At 33.7% G+C, this 19,637-nt stretch overlaps 1 protein-coding gene across 5 annotated transcripts in view; it reads right to left on the minus strand.

Annotated features, from left to right (window-relative positions):
- Liprin-alpha (PTPRF interacting protein alpha) overlaps positions 1–19,349 on the minus strand; it is a 266,258-nt gene extending 246,909 nt beyond the window's left edge. For all 5 annotated transcript variants that reach the window (XM_035352632.2, XM_035352630.2, XM_035352631.2 and 2 more), the window contains exon 1: positions 18,603–19,349. In XM_035352632.2, the coding sequence (XP_035208523.1) occupies positions 18,603–18,851 (249 nt within the window). In that variant the 5' untranslated portion in view covers positions 18,852–19,349. The remainder of the gene's footprint in view (positions 1–18,602) is intronic.
- Positions 19,350–19,637: the final 288 nt, after the last annotated feature.

Below are 19,637 nucleotides of genomic sequence, written 5' to 3' on the forward strand. Positions count from 1 at the left end.
AATTCAGTCTTTCAACCTGAAAGTACAATACATTCCTGGTAAGGCAAACGTCATCGCTGACATGCAGTCCCATCCAAGCTCCGAACAAGAAGTTTCACCTTGCGAGATTTCAAATACATCTGTAGTGGACATGCCCACAAGAAGTCCAAAAGACATGCGTGAATCCCAACTTAAAGATGAAAACTTAAAAAAGATTATAGAAAGTTTTGAATCCACTCAGAAAACTGAAGAATGTGCCAATTGGACTGAACGGAGATTCTTAATGAATCAAGATGTTCTCTACCGATATCTCCCTGACTCTTATTCAGAATAGGCCCAGTTAGTAATTCCAACTGCCGATCGTAAATCCATCATACGAAAGCACCATGATGACCCAATGGCTGGACATTATGGAGAGGAAGGAACATTCCAACGAATTGCCAGATGCTATTATTGGACTGGTATGAAAACGTACATGTCCGACTATGTAAAAAGCTGTCCTGAATGCAACCACTACAAGGCTACTAACCAAAAACCAGCTGGACTGCTAAGAACCCCTGTCTATTCTCAATGTTTTGAGATCATATCTATTGATTTGTTTGGACCACTGCTAAAAACTGACACTGGAAAGCAGTGGATCTTCATTGTCGAAGACTGTGCTAGGCGATGGGTTGAAATATTTCCTCTTGCTCAAGCTACAGCACGCGACTGCACTATAAACCTCATCGAAGAAGTATTCATGCGACATGGTATACCACAAAGAATCATCAGCGATAACAGAACCCAGTTTATCAGTGCAGTCATGCAACAAGTTTGCTGCACATTAAATATCAATCAAAACTTGATACCAGGTTACTTTCCTCAATCAAATCCTGTGGAACAGAAAAATAGAGACTTAAAAACCTCGTCTTGCAATCCTTGTAGGCAATGCACATGACAACTGGCATTCAAAAATCCCAGTTATTCGCTTAGCTATGAATACGGCCATCTGTGACACTACAGGCCAAACACCAGCGTTCCTAATGTTTGGAAAAGAGCTGAGGACTGTCGACAATGCTGCTCACGATCAAAGCTGTCGTCAAAAATGATAACTTTGTTCCTGAAATCATCCCTTATCTTAACTCGCAACTATTACAAAGAGAATACGAGAGCATATCGAAATGAAGCAAGATCAACGTAAAAAGCCATACGATAAAGGAAGGCGACAAGTGTTTTATTCACCAGGTGATAAAGTATGGATCAATTTACATCCCATTAGCAATGCAAAAAACAAAAAGACTTCAAAGTTCATACCAAAACATGATGGTCTATACTTGGTAATGAAGCAGAAATCACCTACTTCCTATGTCATTTCAAGCCTTCACAAACCATCAGAACCGTTAGGAACGTACCATACGTCTGCCCTAAAACTTTTCAAAAACTCGTCCACTTCTCCCATCTTCCACACAGAAAGAGAGGTAGACCGCCAAAAGTTACTTTGCATTCCCGAAATAATGAAGAACTTGTGTTTCCGGACAGTGCTTCAAAGAGAGGTACCCAAGAAACCAAAAAAACTGAGACTAGAGACGATGTTACATGAGCTCCCAAATCCTCCAGTTCTGTCTGCTTGCAGGGATGTTGGCGGAGACAGAGCAGAAGTTTGTAACCAATCCTTTAACTAAACTGTTGGACTAACTGTGACAACAAGGCTGCCCTCTGGTGAGTAGCTAGAGAAAGACTTAGCAAAAGTCAATTGTCTAACTTAATAGTTTTAATTTTTCTTAAAGTTAAATGTAATGTCTGTGTGTAACTTAAACATATTAATAAAATTTGTTACACTATACAGGACTCTTCTATGACCCTATCTAAAATGACCCCCCTCACAAAGTTATTATTCCCAAATAAAATTCCAAAATAGGCCAATATAAAATATATTTTATGGCCTACAATCAAGGCTGGATTAAGACTTCTAGAGACCCTAAGCACTAAAAGATTTTAGTACCTCTACATATGTTCACGCCAGTTTTTTCCTTCATTCCTTCTCTCTTTCGACTTTGATTTAGCTGCACCATGCCAGCAATGGATATTTTTTGGTACCCCCTTCCTTGATGCTCTAAACGCATGCTTATATTTGTTTAATGGTTAATTCAGCCCTGCCCATTTCACACATTTTAAACTAGTGCACATTTTACTAACAATTAGATTTGAAACTCTAGCCTATCATTCTTGGCTCTTGTCACAATATTTTCCCAGGTCAGAAAGCTATTCAAATTTAATGTCAATTCCCCTAATCTAAAAGAAGCAATAATTTTAACCAAAGTCTTTTTAGAGCTTGCACCACATTGCCACAGTGACTGACAGTAAAATTTTCTGCTGTGAGTGGCTAAAAGTAGTTAATGGAAGCATTTCTGAATTTAGATACAGAATATCCATATACTATTTCTTACTTTAGGTTCAGCATAATTTTGAAATCAAGATATTATAAACAATTTGAAACTTATCAAACAGGGCAAGTCACCTCGTGTTGTTTTTTTGTCATTGATAAATAAATGTATTAATAAATATCTATTTGATATCAAATTTGTATTCATATTCATGTTGATACTGCAACTGCTATAGAAAGCACAAGTTTGCTAAAACCAAATCCAATAACTCTGTGGTTAGCCATTCAGTTGTAAGACCAGTTTCAGTATTACCTGCTTTAATAGATAAGCTTTTAGAAGTCTTTCTAAGGAATATCAGAAATTAATACAGGAAACAGACTTTTGTTATTGCACATGAAAAGAGCTCAAAAATTGGAAACAGCCTGTTTCTTTAACATAAAAATTGTGTTTGATGCAAATTAATATCCTGCAGTTTTGAACATTCAGCTACTGAAAAAAATCATATATGCATGAAATTATTTAATTCAATCATTAAAGTAATGATAGCGATTTTCATGATAGTGCTTCAAATTATACAACAAGCATCACATGTAGTATTTTAGAATACTCTACTATAAATACACACATTTTTTACACATCTAAATTTGAGAGTCTGTAAAAATATTAAATACTAGTAAATGTTGCTAATACTGTGCCATTTGGACTAAATTATTTACAAAATAGAATATATGAATACGAAGGGCACAGGAAAGATAATATCCAACCAGTCATAAGGTGCTGCTTACTGACGCCATCCTCTAACCCAAGGATCCCCAACATTTTTTTTTCCCTAAAAGCACATTCTAGAATATCTGTTGGACAACGGGCATCATTTACTTTTTCAAGGTGAATTTGGTTAGTCTATATTTTAGGGTACCCCTTGGATTATCACCAAGTTGTCGTTTCATTTATGGTAACTTGAGTATTTTACATTGGATGCTATGGTGAAGGAGTAGTTACATTGAAGTAGATCGCTATTTAAGGTGATATTGGTTGACTCCATGTATTGAATGAAACAGCATTTGATATAAAAATATTTTGTATTATACACACAGGAATGAGACTCGTACCAGGAGCATTGTGTAGCGTCTTTCTACTCCAATGGCACCTGCCAAAAGAGGCTGCAAGGTGACAGAGAAGGTGTGATGTAAACAGAACAGGTGATGTGTGCCTCTCACTCGCACGGTGAAATGCTCCAGAGTAGGACCCCAGTGACGAAGTCACGATTACAAATTATAATAAATATTTACTATATATATAAAAAATGATAGAAGAGTGAAATATAGAATGTGAAGTACACTATAATAAAAATATACTATTAATTGTTATAGATGAAGTTGGAACATATGTGTAATATAAGACATTAAATACAGTACAAGTACTCAAGGAATGTAGTCTGAATGCTTTGAAAATCTCACCTTACATCCACTTTTAGTGGTAAATGTTTGATTAAAATATCGTGGGGATGGAGCTGAAACTGGAAGAGGTAGAGATGAGATATGAGTAATGTCATCTGGCAGGTGGTAAGCAGGTTTATGTGATCAATTGAAACTGTAGTAAGTTTTCCATTTATAGCAATAGTAAAATTCTTACCATTTTTGTCAACTAAATGAGGTCCAATATAATGTGGTATCAATGGAGGATTAACTTTGTCAGATCTTAAAAATATATGAGAATAAGTTTTTAATGAGGGGTTGATGAAAATTTTAGGACCACCGTGTAGGGCAGTAGAAATAGGGTTTAAAGATCTCATTATCTGAAGTAAACTGTTTACATATGCGGAATTTAAGGTCTGGTTTATGACATCACTGGTTACTAGACCGGAAGGTAATCTTAATGTTGTGCCATAAACAAGTGGCAGACGTTGCTTTGACATTGTCCTTAATGGTTGAGTATATGCCTAAAAGAACAAGTGGAAGAGTTTCAGTCCATTGTGCTGTATTATGTACTTTAAGGGCTGTTTTGAGATGTTGATGGAAGATTTCAATAATTCCATTTGACTGTGGGTGACATGCAGAGATTCGAATCTTGTTGCACCTAAGTGTGTAAGTAAGTTCTCTAAAAAGATTAGATTCAAAATTTTTACCCTGGTCGGATGTAACTGTAACTGGGCATTCAAATCTGGATATCCAGCCACGTACAAAGGCATGCACTGCTGTTTCTGCAAGTCATGTCGGTTGTTGGAATAACTTCCAGCCATCTTGTGAACTGGTCTGTGATAGTCATGGAAAACTGTTTTCTGTCAGATGGAGGTAGAGGGCCTATAAAAACCTATATATATTTGTGCAAAACAAGCATTGGGTTCAGAAAATGTGCCAATAGGAGATTTAGTATGTTTAACAATTTTAGCTCATTGACACTGATCATAGCTGCGCACAAAAGATTTTATTTCTTTTCTCGTGCCTGGCCATACAAAACGTTTAGCAATTAAATCAATAGAGAATGAGATACCGAGATGAGGAAAAAAAAAATGTAAAGTTTGAAAACTGTTAATCGCATACACTGAGGAACAAAAGAATGGGGATGTTTTTGTGACAAGTCACAATACAAATGAATATCCTCGAGAGGAAAGTAATGTTTTTCCAATTTTAAAGAGGAGGAATTTGATGCTAAAAGTTGTTTAAGTTTTTCATTGCTTAATTGAGCAGCAGCAAATATTTGAAAATCGATGACAGTGGATCAAATATCATCCATCTCAATTCGGGATAGTTCATCGGCAACAGTGTTATCATAGCCTTTAATATAAGTGGTAAACTAGGAGATAAAATCCAAATAGTGGTAATTGGCAGGACTGCATTTGTCAGGATGTGGCTGGAATGCAAATTTAAAAGGTTTTTTACCAGTATAAATGACTAAGCTTCTCCTTTCAAGCATATGCCTAAATTTTTTTAAGTGCACATAGCATAGAGTTCATGGTCATAAGTGAACCAATTCCTTTGAGATTTGCTTAGTTTAGCTCAATAAAAAGCTATAAGTTCCAACTGTTGTTTAAAACGTTGCATAAGCGAGCCGCCGATTGCTACATCAGAATGTTACTTCATCGTCCCATTTTAATCGGTCAGTAGAGGCTTTGGAATGAGGATGTCTCTTTTATTAGTATGACCTTCAAAATATGTGACCAAGCATGGTAGAATGCAAGCAGCTTTAGGAATATCACGTCAATAAAAATTAAATAAACCTAAGAATCGGCGTAATTGTGTGACAGTCTGCAGCTGAGTAAAGAAAAGGCAAATCTCTAGTGACCTTTAGGGGGAAGGTAATTGTGTGAAAGTCTGCAGCTGAGTAAAATCTAGGATGTATTTTACACAAGGAATGGTTCAAGTCCTTCACCCAATAACTTAAATCCGAGGAACTATGGTATATTGACCAAATTTACATTTCTCGACATTCATACATAAACTGTACCCTTGAAGTTAAGAAAATAGCCGGTTTAAATGTTGTAAATATTCTTGTTCATTATTAGAAGTTCATCATTATCAATAAATGCATAAACAAAAGGCAAATCTCTAGTGACCTCATCTGCCTACTAGCAGCCGACGTATCTCTAGAGTCCTGGATTCCGAACATCTTTCGATAATTTTTAATTCCAGATCCTCATATGGATTGACTTTATCGGGCTGATTGATGAATGATGACATCATGCACAACAGTTGCAATATTAGATAAGTGAGCTATGACGTAGTTGAATTTTGTCTTTTTCTCTGTTATCGGTTTAGGACTAGCTGATTCAAACATTGATTCTAACATGTGGATCAACTTGAATAAAAGGTGGAATCACCACCACAAAAGTTTCAGATTCAGCTATTTTCTTCAGATGGAAAAGAATCAAACCAGAAGTTTTCATTACTGCAAAAGATGTAAAAGATTCCGTGTCCTAAAGTCACAACTGAAGGTGGTTACCATTGAAGGAGGTTGCTATTTAAGGTGATAATGGTTGATCTGACTCCATGTATTGAATGAAACAGCATTCGAGATAAAAATATATTTTATTATACACATAGGAATGAGACTCGTCCGAGAGCATAGCCCCTTTCAGTACTTTTCCATTTTGCCGACGTAGGCAATAAAGTCTCCAATAATGGTACAACTGATGCCAAACGGAATACCCTCGCTGGTAACCTTTTACGCTTCATTTTCAAAACAAGTCGCAGCCATTTCTGACCAGACTGATTGTTTCTTTCAATACTGGCATACAATTAATTACATAGAATTTTTACCAGATAGTTCAGTTTTATGTCCTAAGGCCATTCGCGGTAATTAAGTCAATTAGGATGCAATCACATCGCTCACCCAAATACAGAAAATATAGAAAAGGCAGAGTCAAGGGTTAAATTCATCAATTCTAATGAGAATGCTCTAGTGAAGTAAAGCACTGCAGTTTTACATAACTTCTGACTAAGCTAATTGTACGAATTGAAATAATTCTTGCATTTAAACTTGTATTACAAATTACGATTTAATTTGAAATTAACGTAGATAATTACTGAGATAATTAGATTTTTGCAGCATAGTTTACGCGAGATGAGATTTTTTGGGGTCACATCATGGCAAATCAGGATGTTGAACCATGAAAGCATAGTAAACTCTTAAATTAATGTCTTCTTACAAATTTATTGTCTTTACTAAACAACATTAAAATGTTTATGCCTTCAAAATAAAAAATTCTTAGAACTAATATTTGTTAACATTTTTTATGCGTATACTGTATGTTGTCGCCAATAAAGTTTGCTTGGCGAGATTAGCGCCAGCGAAACGGAAAAGTACCATTTTTCTACTCCAACAGCACCCAGAAAGGGCTGTGAGGGCAGAGAGAATTACTGTGATTTACATTTTTACTATGATCGCACAGCAGTGGACACACATAAACATTCATCAGGAACCATGGTGAACACTGGTTTGGGAACCCCTGCTCTAACCAGTACCAATGCTGAAGAAAAAAAAAGTATTTTGACAAAGCAGTGAAGTTGTACAGTCAAAAGTTGTTAATTCGAACACCCATAATCCAGAATAATGTATAATCCGGACCTCAAAGCTAAAAACTTTCTGCGCATGCGCCGCGTTGACACATGCGCGTAGGCGTTTACGCGTGCGCGTAAGACCTCTTACGACTGCGCGTTTTATGTATAACGGACGGTGTAAGCTAAAATTATCTAATTATCTATTTCAGTTAATGTTGGTGATTGCGTTGTTCCTTAATTTTCGAGTTGGATCCGGCTTATTAGTTTTTGCAGACCGTAAGAGCAATACTATAAATGTAAACTTGAACTTTCGATTATGTCAAATAGAATTTCCGAATCTGGAGCTCCCAAAGGATCGTACAAAACGAAAGTATGTTTCAATGTCCATCAAACAAAAAGTGGAATTGCTGCAAAAAATGGATAAAGACACGAAGAATGTGACAGAGAGGTTAGTGAAAACAAAAAAATTTCGATTGACAAGTTAGTCGGTATTCTCGGCACAGCAATTAATGGGACTTGAACAGCGGAACTTTGTTACTGAATAAAAAATTATGTCTGTTTATAGAGTTAAAGAGAAAGTATTATCACACAAAACAAAGCAACTTAAACAACTTACATTGAAAGAAATGTTTAATAAAGTAAACAAATAAATATTAAGCTTTTTTTTTTTTTCTTTTTTTTTGTAAATTTTGATACCCTTTAGATCATAATAGTTCTTTATCTCATAAATTACGGTTTCATATTTTTAATTTTAGAATTTCTGCATGCCATCTTACGCTATTTAAACTGATGATCTATAATCCGGAATCGCCGAAGTCCCGACGAGTCCGGATTAACGACTTTTGACTGTATTAGGGATGTCTGTAAGACAAATCCCACAACTGAAACGTTATTTTTTTTTTTTTTTTTTTTTTTTTTTACAATTGGTAACTTAATTTCATATTCTTGTCTATTAATTGTCAAAATGTTAAATTAATTAACAGGCAGAACAGATTTTTCACACAATGGCTATTAGAACATTTTAAATTCTATTGCAAAAGCAATATACAGGAAGGTTAAAGTAGAAAATCTTTCACAGCATTCCACAAAATATCTTTTCATAGCTTCTCCACAAATATTATTTCATTCTTGTTTTATACCATCATTTGATAAAATACTTTTTCCTTAATTCAGCCTCCAATTCTTGCCAAATTTCCTTCATTAATTTAAATCAGGACATTAGGGAGATATTTTGATCATTTCAGGACTACTGGAAAGCAATCATAGGCAGGTGTTACCATTGTGCTTCATTATAGCAAACCAGTATGCTTTGAATTAATTTTGGTTGATATTTTTACACATTACCTTTTAAAATAGCCAAATAATTTGAACTAACCATTATAATTTTGATAAAGGTTAATTTAGTCCTCTTGCAGAAATAAAATCTCAAACGGAACTACTCTGATATGCGCCCTCAAGTCGCCAAATTTCCCGCCAAATATTTTTGGCGAGAAACTTCACGCTGCCATATTACTATCTAAATTTTTTGTCTACATTTTGAACTTTTAGCCTAAAATGTCTCCAAAAACGCAGTTTTCGCCCATGCAAAAACTACGTTTTGAACACACAATTTAGCTAAAAATCCGAAACAAAAACAATGTTTTCAACATTGTTTTCCGCACGCTAAAAGTTTGTTCCTCTGAATCTTTGCTTACCAATGAACTTAATTATTTGAGAGCAGTTGCGATTGACCGTGGATTTTCTCCCGTGATTATTGATAAAGCCGTCAAAAAATTTTCATATTCCCATCAAAGAAGACATTCCACTGTTAGAAATAATATCAATGACCTTGTCGTGCTTCCATTTTATCCTTCTGTTAGCTATAAAATTGCACGGATTCTCCAGAAATTCAATTTTCAAGTCGGTTTCTCCCCTATTAATAAAATTCACCCTTCGATTCTAAAAGATTGCGTTTCTGTCTTGAATTCTTGGGGAATTTATAGTATATCATGTCAGTGTGGTTTAAGATATATTGGCCAAACAAAAAGAGCGTTGAAGTTTCGTATCAAGGAACATGAATCTTATGTCAAAAAAGGGGAAATTAACAAGTCTTCAATAGCGTATCATAGCTGGACTTTTAACCATAATTTTGATTTTGGGTCTGCAAAAATCATCCAAAAGGCTTCTTCCATAGGCGAATTGGATTTTCTTGAGGCTTTTCACATTCACAAAGATTTAGAAAGTTTAGTTAATGATTTGAAGTCCAATCCAGTCCTTCCTAATGCCTTTAAAATTCTACTGTCTTAATTCAATTATTTTTGCCGATAGATGGCGTTACCTCCTCGCACTTGGTACTACCAGAGGGTATAAAATTCCGTTCAGTGGTTGCTTTCCATTACTTGAAGTTCAGATTTTGAGCGTAATGTGCATTTGCCCCTCGCTCCCTATTTTAACTTCGCTAATATTTCTTTATGCTTGATCAGACAGCCTGGCTCAGTAAAAGTAGGCGGCCAGTGCAACTCTGATTAAAAATCTAGTTATAACGACGTGCAGTGCTCATAAGCACCACGTGTTTCCGTGATTCCTATTTTCTTCTTTCTATGTATTTCTTTCTCCTGATGAGGAGGGACCTTTAGCTGCCCTCGAAATCGATTGAGTGTTTCATTATACCTACGCTAAATATAAGGTTGTTTTTCACGGTTTTGATAACCACACAAATTAAAAGTATTAAATTTATTCTCCTGCACCATGATGACCTTATCTCAGTATGATAAAAACTTAATTATAAAAGATTCTATGAATAAAAACCTGAATTTGTTTTTCTTACAAAAAAAATTTCTTCTCACAGAATGAGTATTGGTATACACCCAAAGAGAGATCTAATCTTTCATTCAATTACATAGAGAGAAACAGAAGCATTAAACCTTTTGTTACATTCTGCACAGAGTTTTGGAGCATTAACAATGCAGTTTTTGAAATTCTGTTTACGTCTAAAATGCTAATTTCAAGGTTAAGTATTGATGATAGACTGCTTCTTGGTAATTTTACTTACAATTCATAATACATGTTTTAAATTTATTTTTAATTTAAAATTATTCCCTGAAATCACCACATAATTATTCATCAGACAAGTCTGAGTATAATTCTTAAGAAATATATATTCACATCATATTTCGTAATCAAACAAAAATCTTAAAATTGCATAATCTAGTCTGAATGAAATCCTACTGTAATAATAAATTATAAATGTTAACACCTGCCATGTGATAAAGTTATCAAACAAGTCCTGATTTCTAAATTAGAAGGGAAAACAGTATTACAATGTTTTGGAAATTGCTATAAACAGGATGCATATTTTGATAACTTAAAATTCACTGAGAATACACTTAACATGGGAAAAAACCCTTAAAAATAATAAAAGAAGTCCCTCTAAAATCAAAAAAAAATATTAAAAAATGACACAACTGACAAACACTGATAAATGTATTAACATACATGCATAAAGCTTTGTCAGAAATTGTGCATTTTAAAAATAGAAAGTTCTATTTTAAACCTGATACGTGATGAGACATTTTCTGCCCCAGCCCCATGCTAAAAGACTTTGACAAAATATATACAAAAGAAGATCTTAAATTTTTAAAAATATACTGCTCATTTTTGCTGAACTTCTCAGGCAAAAGCTTCATCGGGCAAAAAATACGATCTACGCATGTACACAGCATCCTGTTTAAACTTAAAAAGAATTCTACGAATTGCACAATTTAGGCAAGGAAGGAATCTACGATCTACGCACTCCTCGCTTTATTAAAATAACATAACAACAATAAATTTCAAATAATACCATGTACACAGCGTTCTCTTTCAACTTAAAAAAACATCTACGAATTGTACAGTCTAGACACTAAACAACAAAATAAACTAAAATAAATTTCAAACAATTTAAAAAAACAACAATAACAACAGAAATTCATACTAAAGAACCAATGAACATAATATTCGACAAAATAAGAACAAGGATCAAATAAAATGCACTTACCATGAATTAATGCGTTTTCGAATAGCAGAAATATAAATTTCATACCGCTTTTAACATGCCGCCACGGAATCACTATCGTATTTACATGACAGCCAGACACTATCCAGAAAATTTATACTATGGTTCACAAATAAATAAAATCACAAATCCCTACTTCTATCATGCACTGCCATTAAAAATAATCTCCCAGACCCTCTTTCCACACTTCCAAATACCCACTACCCCTCAACAGGATAGCCACAATCATATTTCCTTTTGCCGAACTTCAATTCAACAACTACCATTTTATCTTTCCCTCCCCTCTTCTCAGACACAGAGGAGAACCAACGAGCTCCAACAAAAGATATTTCAACGTCAACAGGGTTGCCGTAGAACACGTAATCGTGCCAAAACCCAGCGCAGAACACATATCGCCACATTTGGTGAAATTAGGGCGTATATTAGAGTTGTAACTCTCAAACAAATACATCTTCACTCCCATACTGCACTGTTAGATTGGACCATATAGAAAAACATGCACAGGCTATCTGCCTGTGAAAAGGGAAATCACAAAAAAGGGGGGAAAATTGACTCATATTAATTTTTTATAGTATTAAAATTAACTGTTTTAATGGTACTTAGTTATTATCCCATTGACCACAAAACTGTTGTTACTACCAAGAAGCACTAGTTATAGATAAGTGTTACTTCACAACACGCTCATAACATTTGCACTTTTATCTGATATAACCCCGATTGATTCTCGGTAAGCCATATAAAATCACATTTGTGATTGCACTCTGGTTCATCTGGTCAAGTGAATTAATATCGATTGGGTAGTGAAAAGAATGGCTGACATAACAGTAAAAGACTGGTGCTTGAAATCTATAATTAGAGCATGTTAAACAAAGCTTCAGTAAATCGGATGACAAAAAAAAATAGTAAAAAGTGACGAAAGCCTTTACATGAAGTACAAAAAGTGGTCGAGTACTTGCACAGCAACTGTTATTCAGGAAATTGTGCAGAGAGACTGACAACTGTTTTATCGCAAGAGGTATAAACTGAAGTGCAGCTCAAAATTTCACAAGAATTGGCAAAACTTTGGGGTGGAACTCCGCCAAAGTTTTGTCCTTCAATGGCAGCCAATATCTTTAACTGACAGGATAATATGTAACTAACATTTCAATAACACCTGAAGAAAGCTAAGAAAACATCCATGTACACCCATTCATTAAGATTTGAACTCAGGTCAAACTATCACTATTCAGTGATTCTAATCTTAGTACCAGGTTGTTCAGGGTTTGCCCTTTACTCTTCATTCACCTGACCCAATTTTCTCAGTCCTGCTGCAGACACATAATCCTAAACAAATATACCTCTGTTGGCAAGTTCCATTATCAATGCCCAGTTCAAAATTAGCTCTTTATTCTTTGTTTGCTAGACAATAACATAACCACACAAATTAAAAGTATTAAATTTATTCTCCTGCACCATGATGACCTTATCTCAGTATGATAAAAACTTAATTATAAAAGATTCTATGAATAAAAACCTGAATTTGTTTTTCTTACAAAAAAAATTTCTTCTCACAGAATGAGTATTGGTATACACCCAAAGAGAGATCTAATCTTTCATTCAATTACATAGAGAGAAACAGAAGCATTAAACCTTTTGTTACATTCTGCACAGAGTTTTGGAGCATTAACAATGCAGTTTTTGAAATTCTGTTTACGTCTAAAATGCTAATTTCAAGGTTAAGTATTGATGATAGACTGCTTCTTGGTAATTTTACTTACAATTCATAATACATGTTTTAAATTTATTTTTAATTTAAAATTATTCCCTGAAATCACCACATAATTATTCATCAGACAAGTCTGAGTATAATTCTTAAGAAATATATATTCACATCATATTTCGTAATCAAACAGAAATCTTAAAATTGCATAATCTAGTCTGAATGAAATCCTACTGTAATAATAAATTATAAATGTTAACACCTGCCATGTGATAAAGTTATCAAACAAGTCCTGATTTCTAAATTAGAAGGGAAAACAGTATTACAATGTTTTGGAAATTGCTATAAACAGGATGCATATTTTGATAACTTAAAATTCACTAAGAATACACTTAACATGGGAAAAAACCCTTAAAAATAATAAAAGAAGTCCCTCTAAAATCAAAAAAAAATATTAAAAAATGACACAACTGACAAACACTGATAAATGTATTAACATACATGCATAAAGCTTTGTCAGAAATTGTGCATTTTAAAAATAGAAAGTTCTATTTTAAACCTGATACGTGATGAGACATTTTCTGCCCCAGCCCCATGCTAAAAGACTTTGACAAAATATATACAAAAGAAGATCCTAAATTTTTAAAAATATACTGCTCATTTTTGCTGAACTTCTCAGGCAAAAGCTTCATCGGGCAAAAAATACGATCTACGCATGTACACAGCATCCTGTTTAAACTTAAAAAGAATTCTACGAATTGCACAATTTAGGCAAGGAAGGAATCTACGATCTACGCACTCCTCGCTTTAATAAAATAACATAACAACAATAAATTTCAAATAATACCATGTACACAGCGTTCTCTTTCAACTTAAAAAAACATCTACGAATTGTACAGTCTAGACACTAAAGAACAAAATAAACTAAAATAAATTTCAAACAATTTAAAAAAACAACAATAACAACAGAAATTCATACTAAAGAACCAATGAACATAATATTCGACAAAATAAGAACAAGGATCAAATAAAATGCACTTACCATGAATTAATGCGTTTTCGAATAGCAGAAATATAAATTTCATACCGCTTTTAACATGCCGCCACGGAATCACTATCGTATTTACATGACAGCCAGACACTATCCAGAAAATTTATAATATGGTTCACAAATAAATAAAATCACAAATCCCTACTTCTATCATGCACTGCCATTAAAAATAATCTCCCAGACCCTCTTTCCACACTTCCAAATACCCACTACCCCTCAACAGGATAGCCACAATCATATTTCCTTTTGCCGAACTTCAATTCAACAACTACCATTTTATCTTTCCCTCCCCTCTTCTCAGACACAGAGGAGAACCAACGAGCTCCAGCAAAAGATATTTCAACGTCAACAGGGTTGCCGTAGAACACGTAATCGTGCCAAAACCCAGCGCAGAACACATATCGCCACATTTGGTGAAATTAGGGCGTATATTAGAGTTGTAACTCTCAAACAAATACATCTTCACTCCCATACTGCACTGTTAGATTGGACCATATAGAAAAACATGCACAGGCTATCTGCCTGTGAAAAGGGAAATCACAAAAAAGGGGGGAAAATTGACTCATATTAATTTTTTATAGTATTAAAATTAACTGTTTTAATGGTACTTAGTTATTATCCCATTGACCACAAAACTGTTGTTACTACCAAGAAGCACTAGTTATAGATAAGTGTTACTTCACAACACGCTCATAACATTTGCACTTTTATCTGATATAACCCCGACTGATTCTCGGTAAGCCATATAAAATCACATTTGTGATTGCACTCTGGTTCATCTGGTCAAGTGAATTAATATCGATTGGGTAGTGAAAAGAATGGCTGACATAACAGTAAAAGACTGGTGCTTGAAATCTATAATTAGAGCATGTTAAACAAAGCTTCAGTAAATCGGATGACAAAAAAAAATAGTAAAAAGTGACGAAAGCCTTTACATGAAGTACAAAAAGTGGTCGAGTACTTGCACAGCAACTGTTATTCAGGAAATTGTGCAGAGAGACTGACAACTGTTTTATCGCAAGAGGTATAAACTGAAGTGCAGCTCAAAATTTCACAAGAATTCGCAAAACTTTGGGGTGGAACTCCGCCAAAGTTTTGTCCTTCAATGGCAGCCAATATCTTTAACTGACAGGATAATATGTAACTAACATTTCAATAACACCTGAAGAAAGCTAAGAAAACATCCATGTACACCCATTCATTAAGATTTGAACTCAGGTCAAACTATCACTATTCAGTGATTCTAATCCTATTACCAGGTTGTTCAGGGTTTGCCCTTTACTCTTCATTCACCTGATCCAATTTTCTCAGTCCTGCTGCAGACACATAATCCTAAACAAATATACCTCTGTTGGCAAGTTCCATTATCAATGCCCAGTTCAAAATTAGCTCTTTATTCTTTGTTTGCTAGACAATAACATAACCACACAAATTAAAAGTATTAAATTTATTCTCCTGCACCATGATGACCTTATCTCAGTATGATAAAAACTTGATTATAAAAGATTCTATGAATAAAAACCTGAATTTGTTTTTCTTACAAAAAAAATTTCTTCTCACAGAATGAGTATTGGTATACACCCAAAGAGAGATCTAATCTTTCATTCAATTACATAGAGAGAAACAGAAGCATTAAACCTTTTGTTACATTCTGCACAGAGTTTTGGAGCATTAACAATGCAGTTTTTGAAATTCTGTTTACGTCTAAAATGCTAATTTCAAGGTTAAGTATTGATGATAGACTGCTTCTTGGTAATTTTACTTACAATTCATAATACATGTTTTAAATTTATTTTTAATTTAAAATTATTCCCTGAAATCACCAAATAATTATTCATCAGACAAGTCTGAGTATAATTCTTAAGAAATATATATTCACATCATATTTCGTAATCAAACAGAAATCTTAAAATTGCATAATCTAGTCTGAATGAAATCCTACTGTAATAATAAATTATAAATGTTAACACCTGCCATGTGATAAAGTTATCAAACAAGTCCTGATTTCTAAATTAGAAGCGAAAACAGTATTACAATGTTTTGGAAATTGCTATAAACAGGATGCATATTTTGATAACTTAAAATTCACTAAGAATACACTTAACATGGAAAAAAAACCCTTAAAAATAATAAAAGAAGTCCCTCTAAAATCAAAAAAAATATTAAAAAATGACACAACTGACAAACACTGATAAATGTATTAACATACATGCATAAAGCTTTGTCAGAAATTGTGCATTTTAAAAATAGAAAGTTCTATTTTAAACCTGATACGTGATGAGACATTTTCTGCCCCAGCCCCATGCAAAAAGACTTTGACAAAATATATACAAAAGAAGATCCTAAATTTTTAAAAATATACTGCTCATTTCTGCTGAACTTCTCAGGCAAAAGCTTCATCGGGCAAAAAATACGATCTCTACATGTCTTTTGCATTCATGGCATTCCTAATTCGATAGTCCCATTTTAAAAATCGAGAGATCCAAGGCCAACTTACTGCTGATGGACAGTATCAGCTGAATTAAAAAAGAAAATAAAGAATATTTTCTTCAGGTAGAAAAATGTATTACACACAGACGTAAGTGTGTAATTACAAGAATATGTCTGTGGAGTAGTATTTTCCCTTCTGCATGTAATCCCATGGAACTTAACGTGCCCAAAAATTCAAAGAGCTAAGAAATACTCACATGGAAAAATTCTTAGAAGAGACACTCGTACCTTGTGGGAAAATCTCATTGCAATATATGTCTAACATATTACATTCTGTGACAGAACATGCCTACCCAGTAAAAATGAGTTCATTAGAATCGCAACAGTGTTCTTTCAATGGCTATTAGAGTACGCCTCAAAGCAGTCTGAAATGACCAAAAAATGCACTGAAAAGCTCAAAAGATGCTTTAAAAAATGCTTTAAAAGAGGAAAAGGCTAAAAAAATGCCTATATCATTAAAATTCAAGCCTTGGTTATAAACCTGAAAAGATTTCTCAAGTAAAAAATGTAATATCATATACTTCAGATTTTTTTATAACCAAATTATGAAATCTTATTTTTATCAGAAGATTTTATTTGAACATCTAAGGAATATATTGGAACTACAACTCTGATAATACATGAACAGTTTACTTGTTTAGTTGATTATGACAGAGCACAAAGGTATTATCTGGCTTAAAGAAAGGAATGCTTATTAGAAATTTTTCTAGGGAAAACCTGTTTGTATTTAAACTGCATAAGTATGTGTTTGGGCGAGGGGGAATTACAAAGATCTGTCATGATTCGAATCAGATCCAACTACCAGAGTACCACAGTCTTAAGTACTTGTCATTTGGCAGACCTTGTATATGAAACATTTATATAGCTAATGCGTAAAATGACTGCTTAAAAGCTCGAATCCTCACCAAAATATGGAAAAAGAAATAATTAAAATATCACTACAAATTACTAATGACAAAATGTGCTACTAACTTCATAAATAAATGTATGTAAAATTAAAACCTAATTAGCAAAAACCAAATAAAGGCAAAAAATAACAAGAACAATAATTCAAAACATGTTATACTTCTTAGGTTATCACATGGTAAATGACAGAGGGATATCTTTAAGGAAAACTAGCTAATGTTCAGATTAGGAGAAACCCATAAAAACCAGTCTGGAGCCAGTCTATTCACTTGGGTTCAAACTTCAGTTGAGCTACCAGTATTTGTTGCACATTTTATTTATTTTCTTTTTTCTGCATTAATACTATGCCAATTTTGTACTGATATTACCACATTCCTGTTTTTCCCTCAGTGTGTCCTTCCTAGCGTTATAAACAAATCCTCCTCAATAAAACTATAATAAAAATTTTATATTTTTTAATAAAACTCGAATTTCTCTCATCAGCAATGAATATACATCACTGCACATGAAAAGGCAACCACTCACAACTTATGAAAAAATTCATACGCCCTCCTTTTGTGATATCTGCACAGGTTAATAGAAATAATTCACATGAATAAATTTACAACCTTCTCAAAAAAAAAAAGGTGGAAAAAAAAGCGTAATGGCAATTTAAAAGTCTGCAATATTTATGTTACCAATGCAAACTAGAAAACTGCAACAGTTTTCCTTTAATACTTAAGAGGAAATTATTATAGACGTTATTAAATCAAAAAATGGCCATCATGTATTTCTTCAAAAAAGTATAAGTTGCTTTAGAGAACTAGAAAAGCTAGCTAAAGAATAAATAAATAAATAAAACTATAGCAAATATTTATATTCCTAACTATAAACATAAACATGTTTTTACCATCATTTAAAGGGACATATCTGTCTTTACATACGAAACGGTCTTGTTTAAATATTATTACCAAAATGTGACTACTCGTACTTTAACAGATAAAATTAGTAACGCGAAGGGTTTATCACAAAATTTTTATGATAATTTTCATTGAAGAACTCAGACTTGATTGTTCAATATCCTGGTTATAACTATTAAACTTACCTGAGGTAGATTTGCTTGCAGCTGCCTTTGGAGACTGTCCCGTTCTCTCTCAACTTCTGCTAATTTTGACTGAATTTCTTGCATTCCTTCTTGAGTCTCTCTTAAATTTTCCATGAGCTTATCTCGCTCGTCCAACATATTAACCATGAGCTGCTCAAAGTTGGACTCATCGCTCGAAAATTGTCCACTCCTTTGCGAAACACTGTCCTCCGATATGGTAGGCATCACATCACACATCATATTCCACATTTTGCACAATGAATGGATACTTTATAATAAAAGATTTAAGAAATGCAATAAATACAGCTATGTATATTACATATCAAGTCATAAGTCATCACTTTGAATCCCAACCTAGTAAAAACGATTATTAAAAAAGATCTGTTAAGTATACAAAACAATCATAGCCTACTCTAGAGACTGACATGATACAATATTTATGCACAACAGGTAATCTGCATTTATAAATGGTGATGGAACAGCTTATGAGGATATAGAAATATCATTCCATGGGTTCAGCTTCCAATGCTGTCTTCCATCACTGCACATGGAAATAATAGTTGCATTTTTTCATATAATTTGGAAGTAGAAGTCTTGCAAAACGAAAAGTATATGTTGGGTTGAAACCGTCAAAGCCATTTTTCTGATCATACTTGTGTTAGCGGCCTTTAAACACAAACTTCAAATGCATAAACACGGCATTCACAACACTCGCCTGAATTCTCGTTGCCCGAACCACCATTTTTCGCTGAGCTGCCAAAAGTTTCCCATGATTCAACAGTACTCTTCACCTCAGAGTCTCGGGCTGTGGCTGTCATCCTGTAAATAAACATAAAATAAAAATAATTCCTTAATACGCAAGATTCATAAACAAATGAGAAAATGACATTTTGGCAGTGAAATGTTATCGTAAGAAACATTAACGTTACCTTAAATTTATAAAAAGATATAGAAATCCTATAACAGTGGCAATTCTTTCAATTAACAGACAGATACTAAAGAAATTTCTTTTATTTGGTATTTATTTACTTACTC

The sequence above is a fragment of the Stegodyphus dumicola genome, chromosome 4 (assembly GCF_044657685.1).
Source record: "Stegodyphus dumicola isolate Sdum_Otavi_A_Nest chromosome 4, ASM4465768v1".
Lineage (NCBI taxonomy): Eukaryota > Metazoa > Arthropoda > Arachnida > Araneae > Eresidae > Stegodyphus > Stegodyphus dumicola.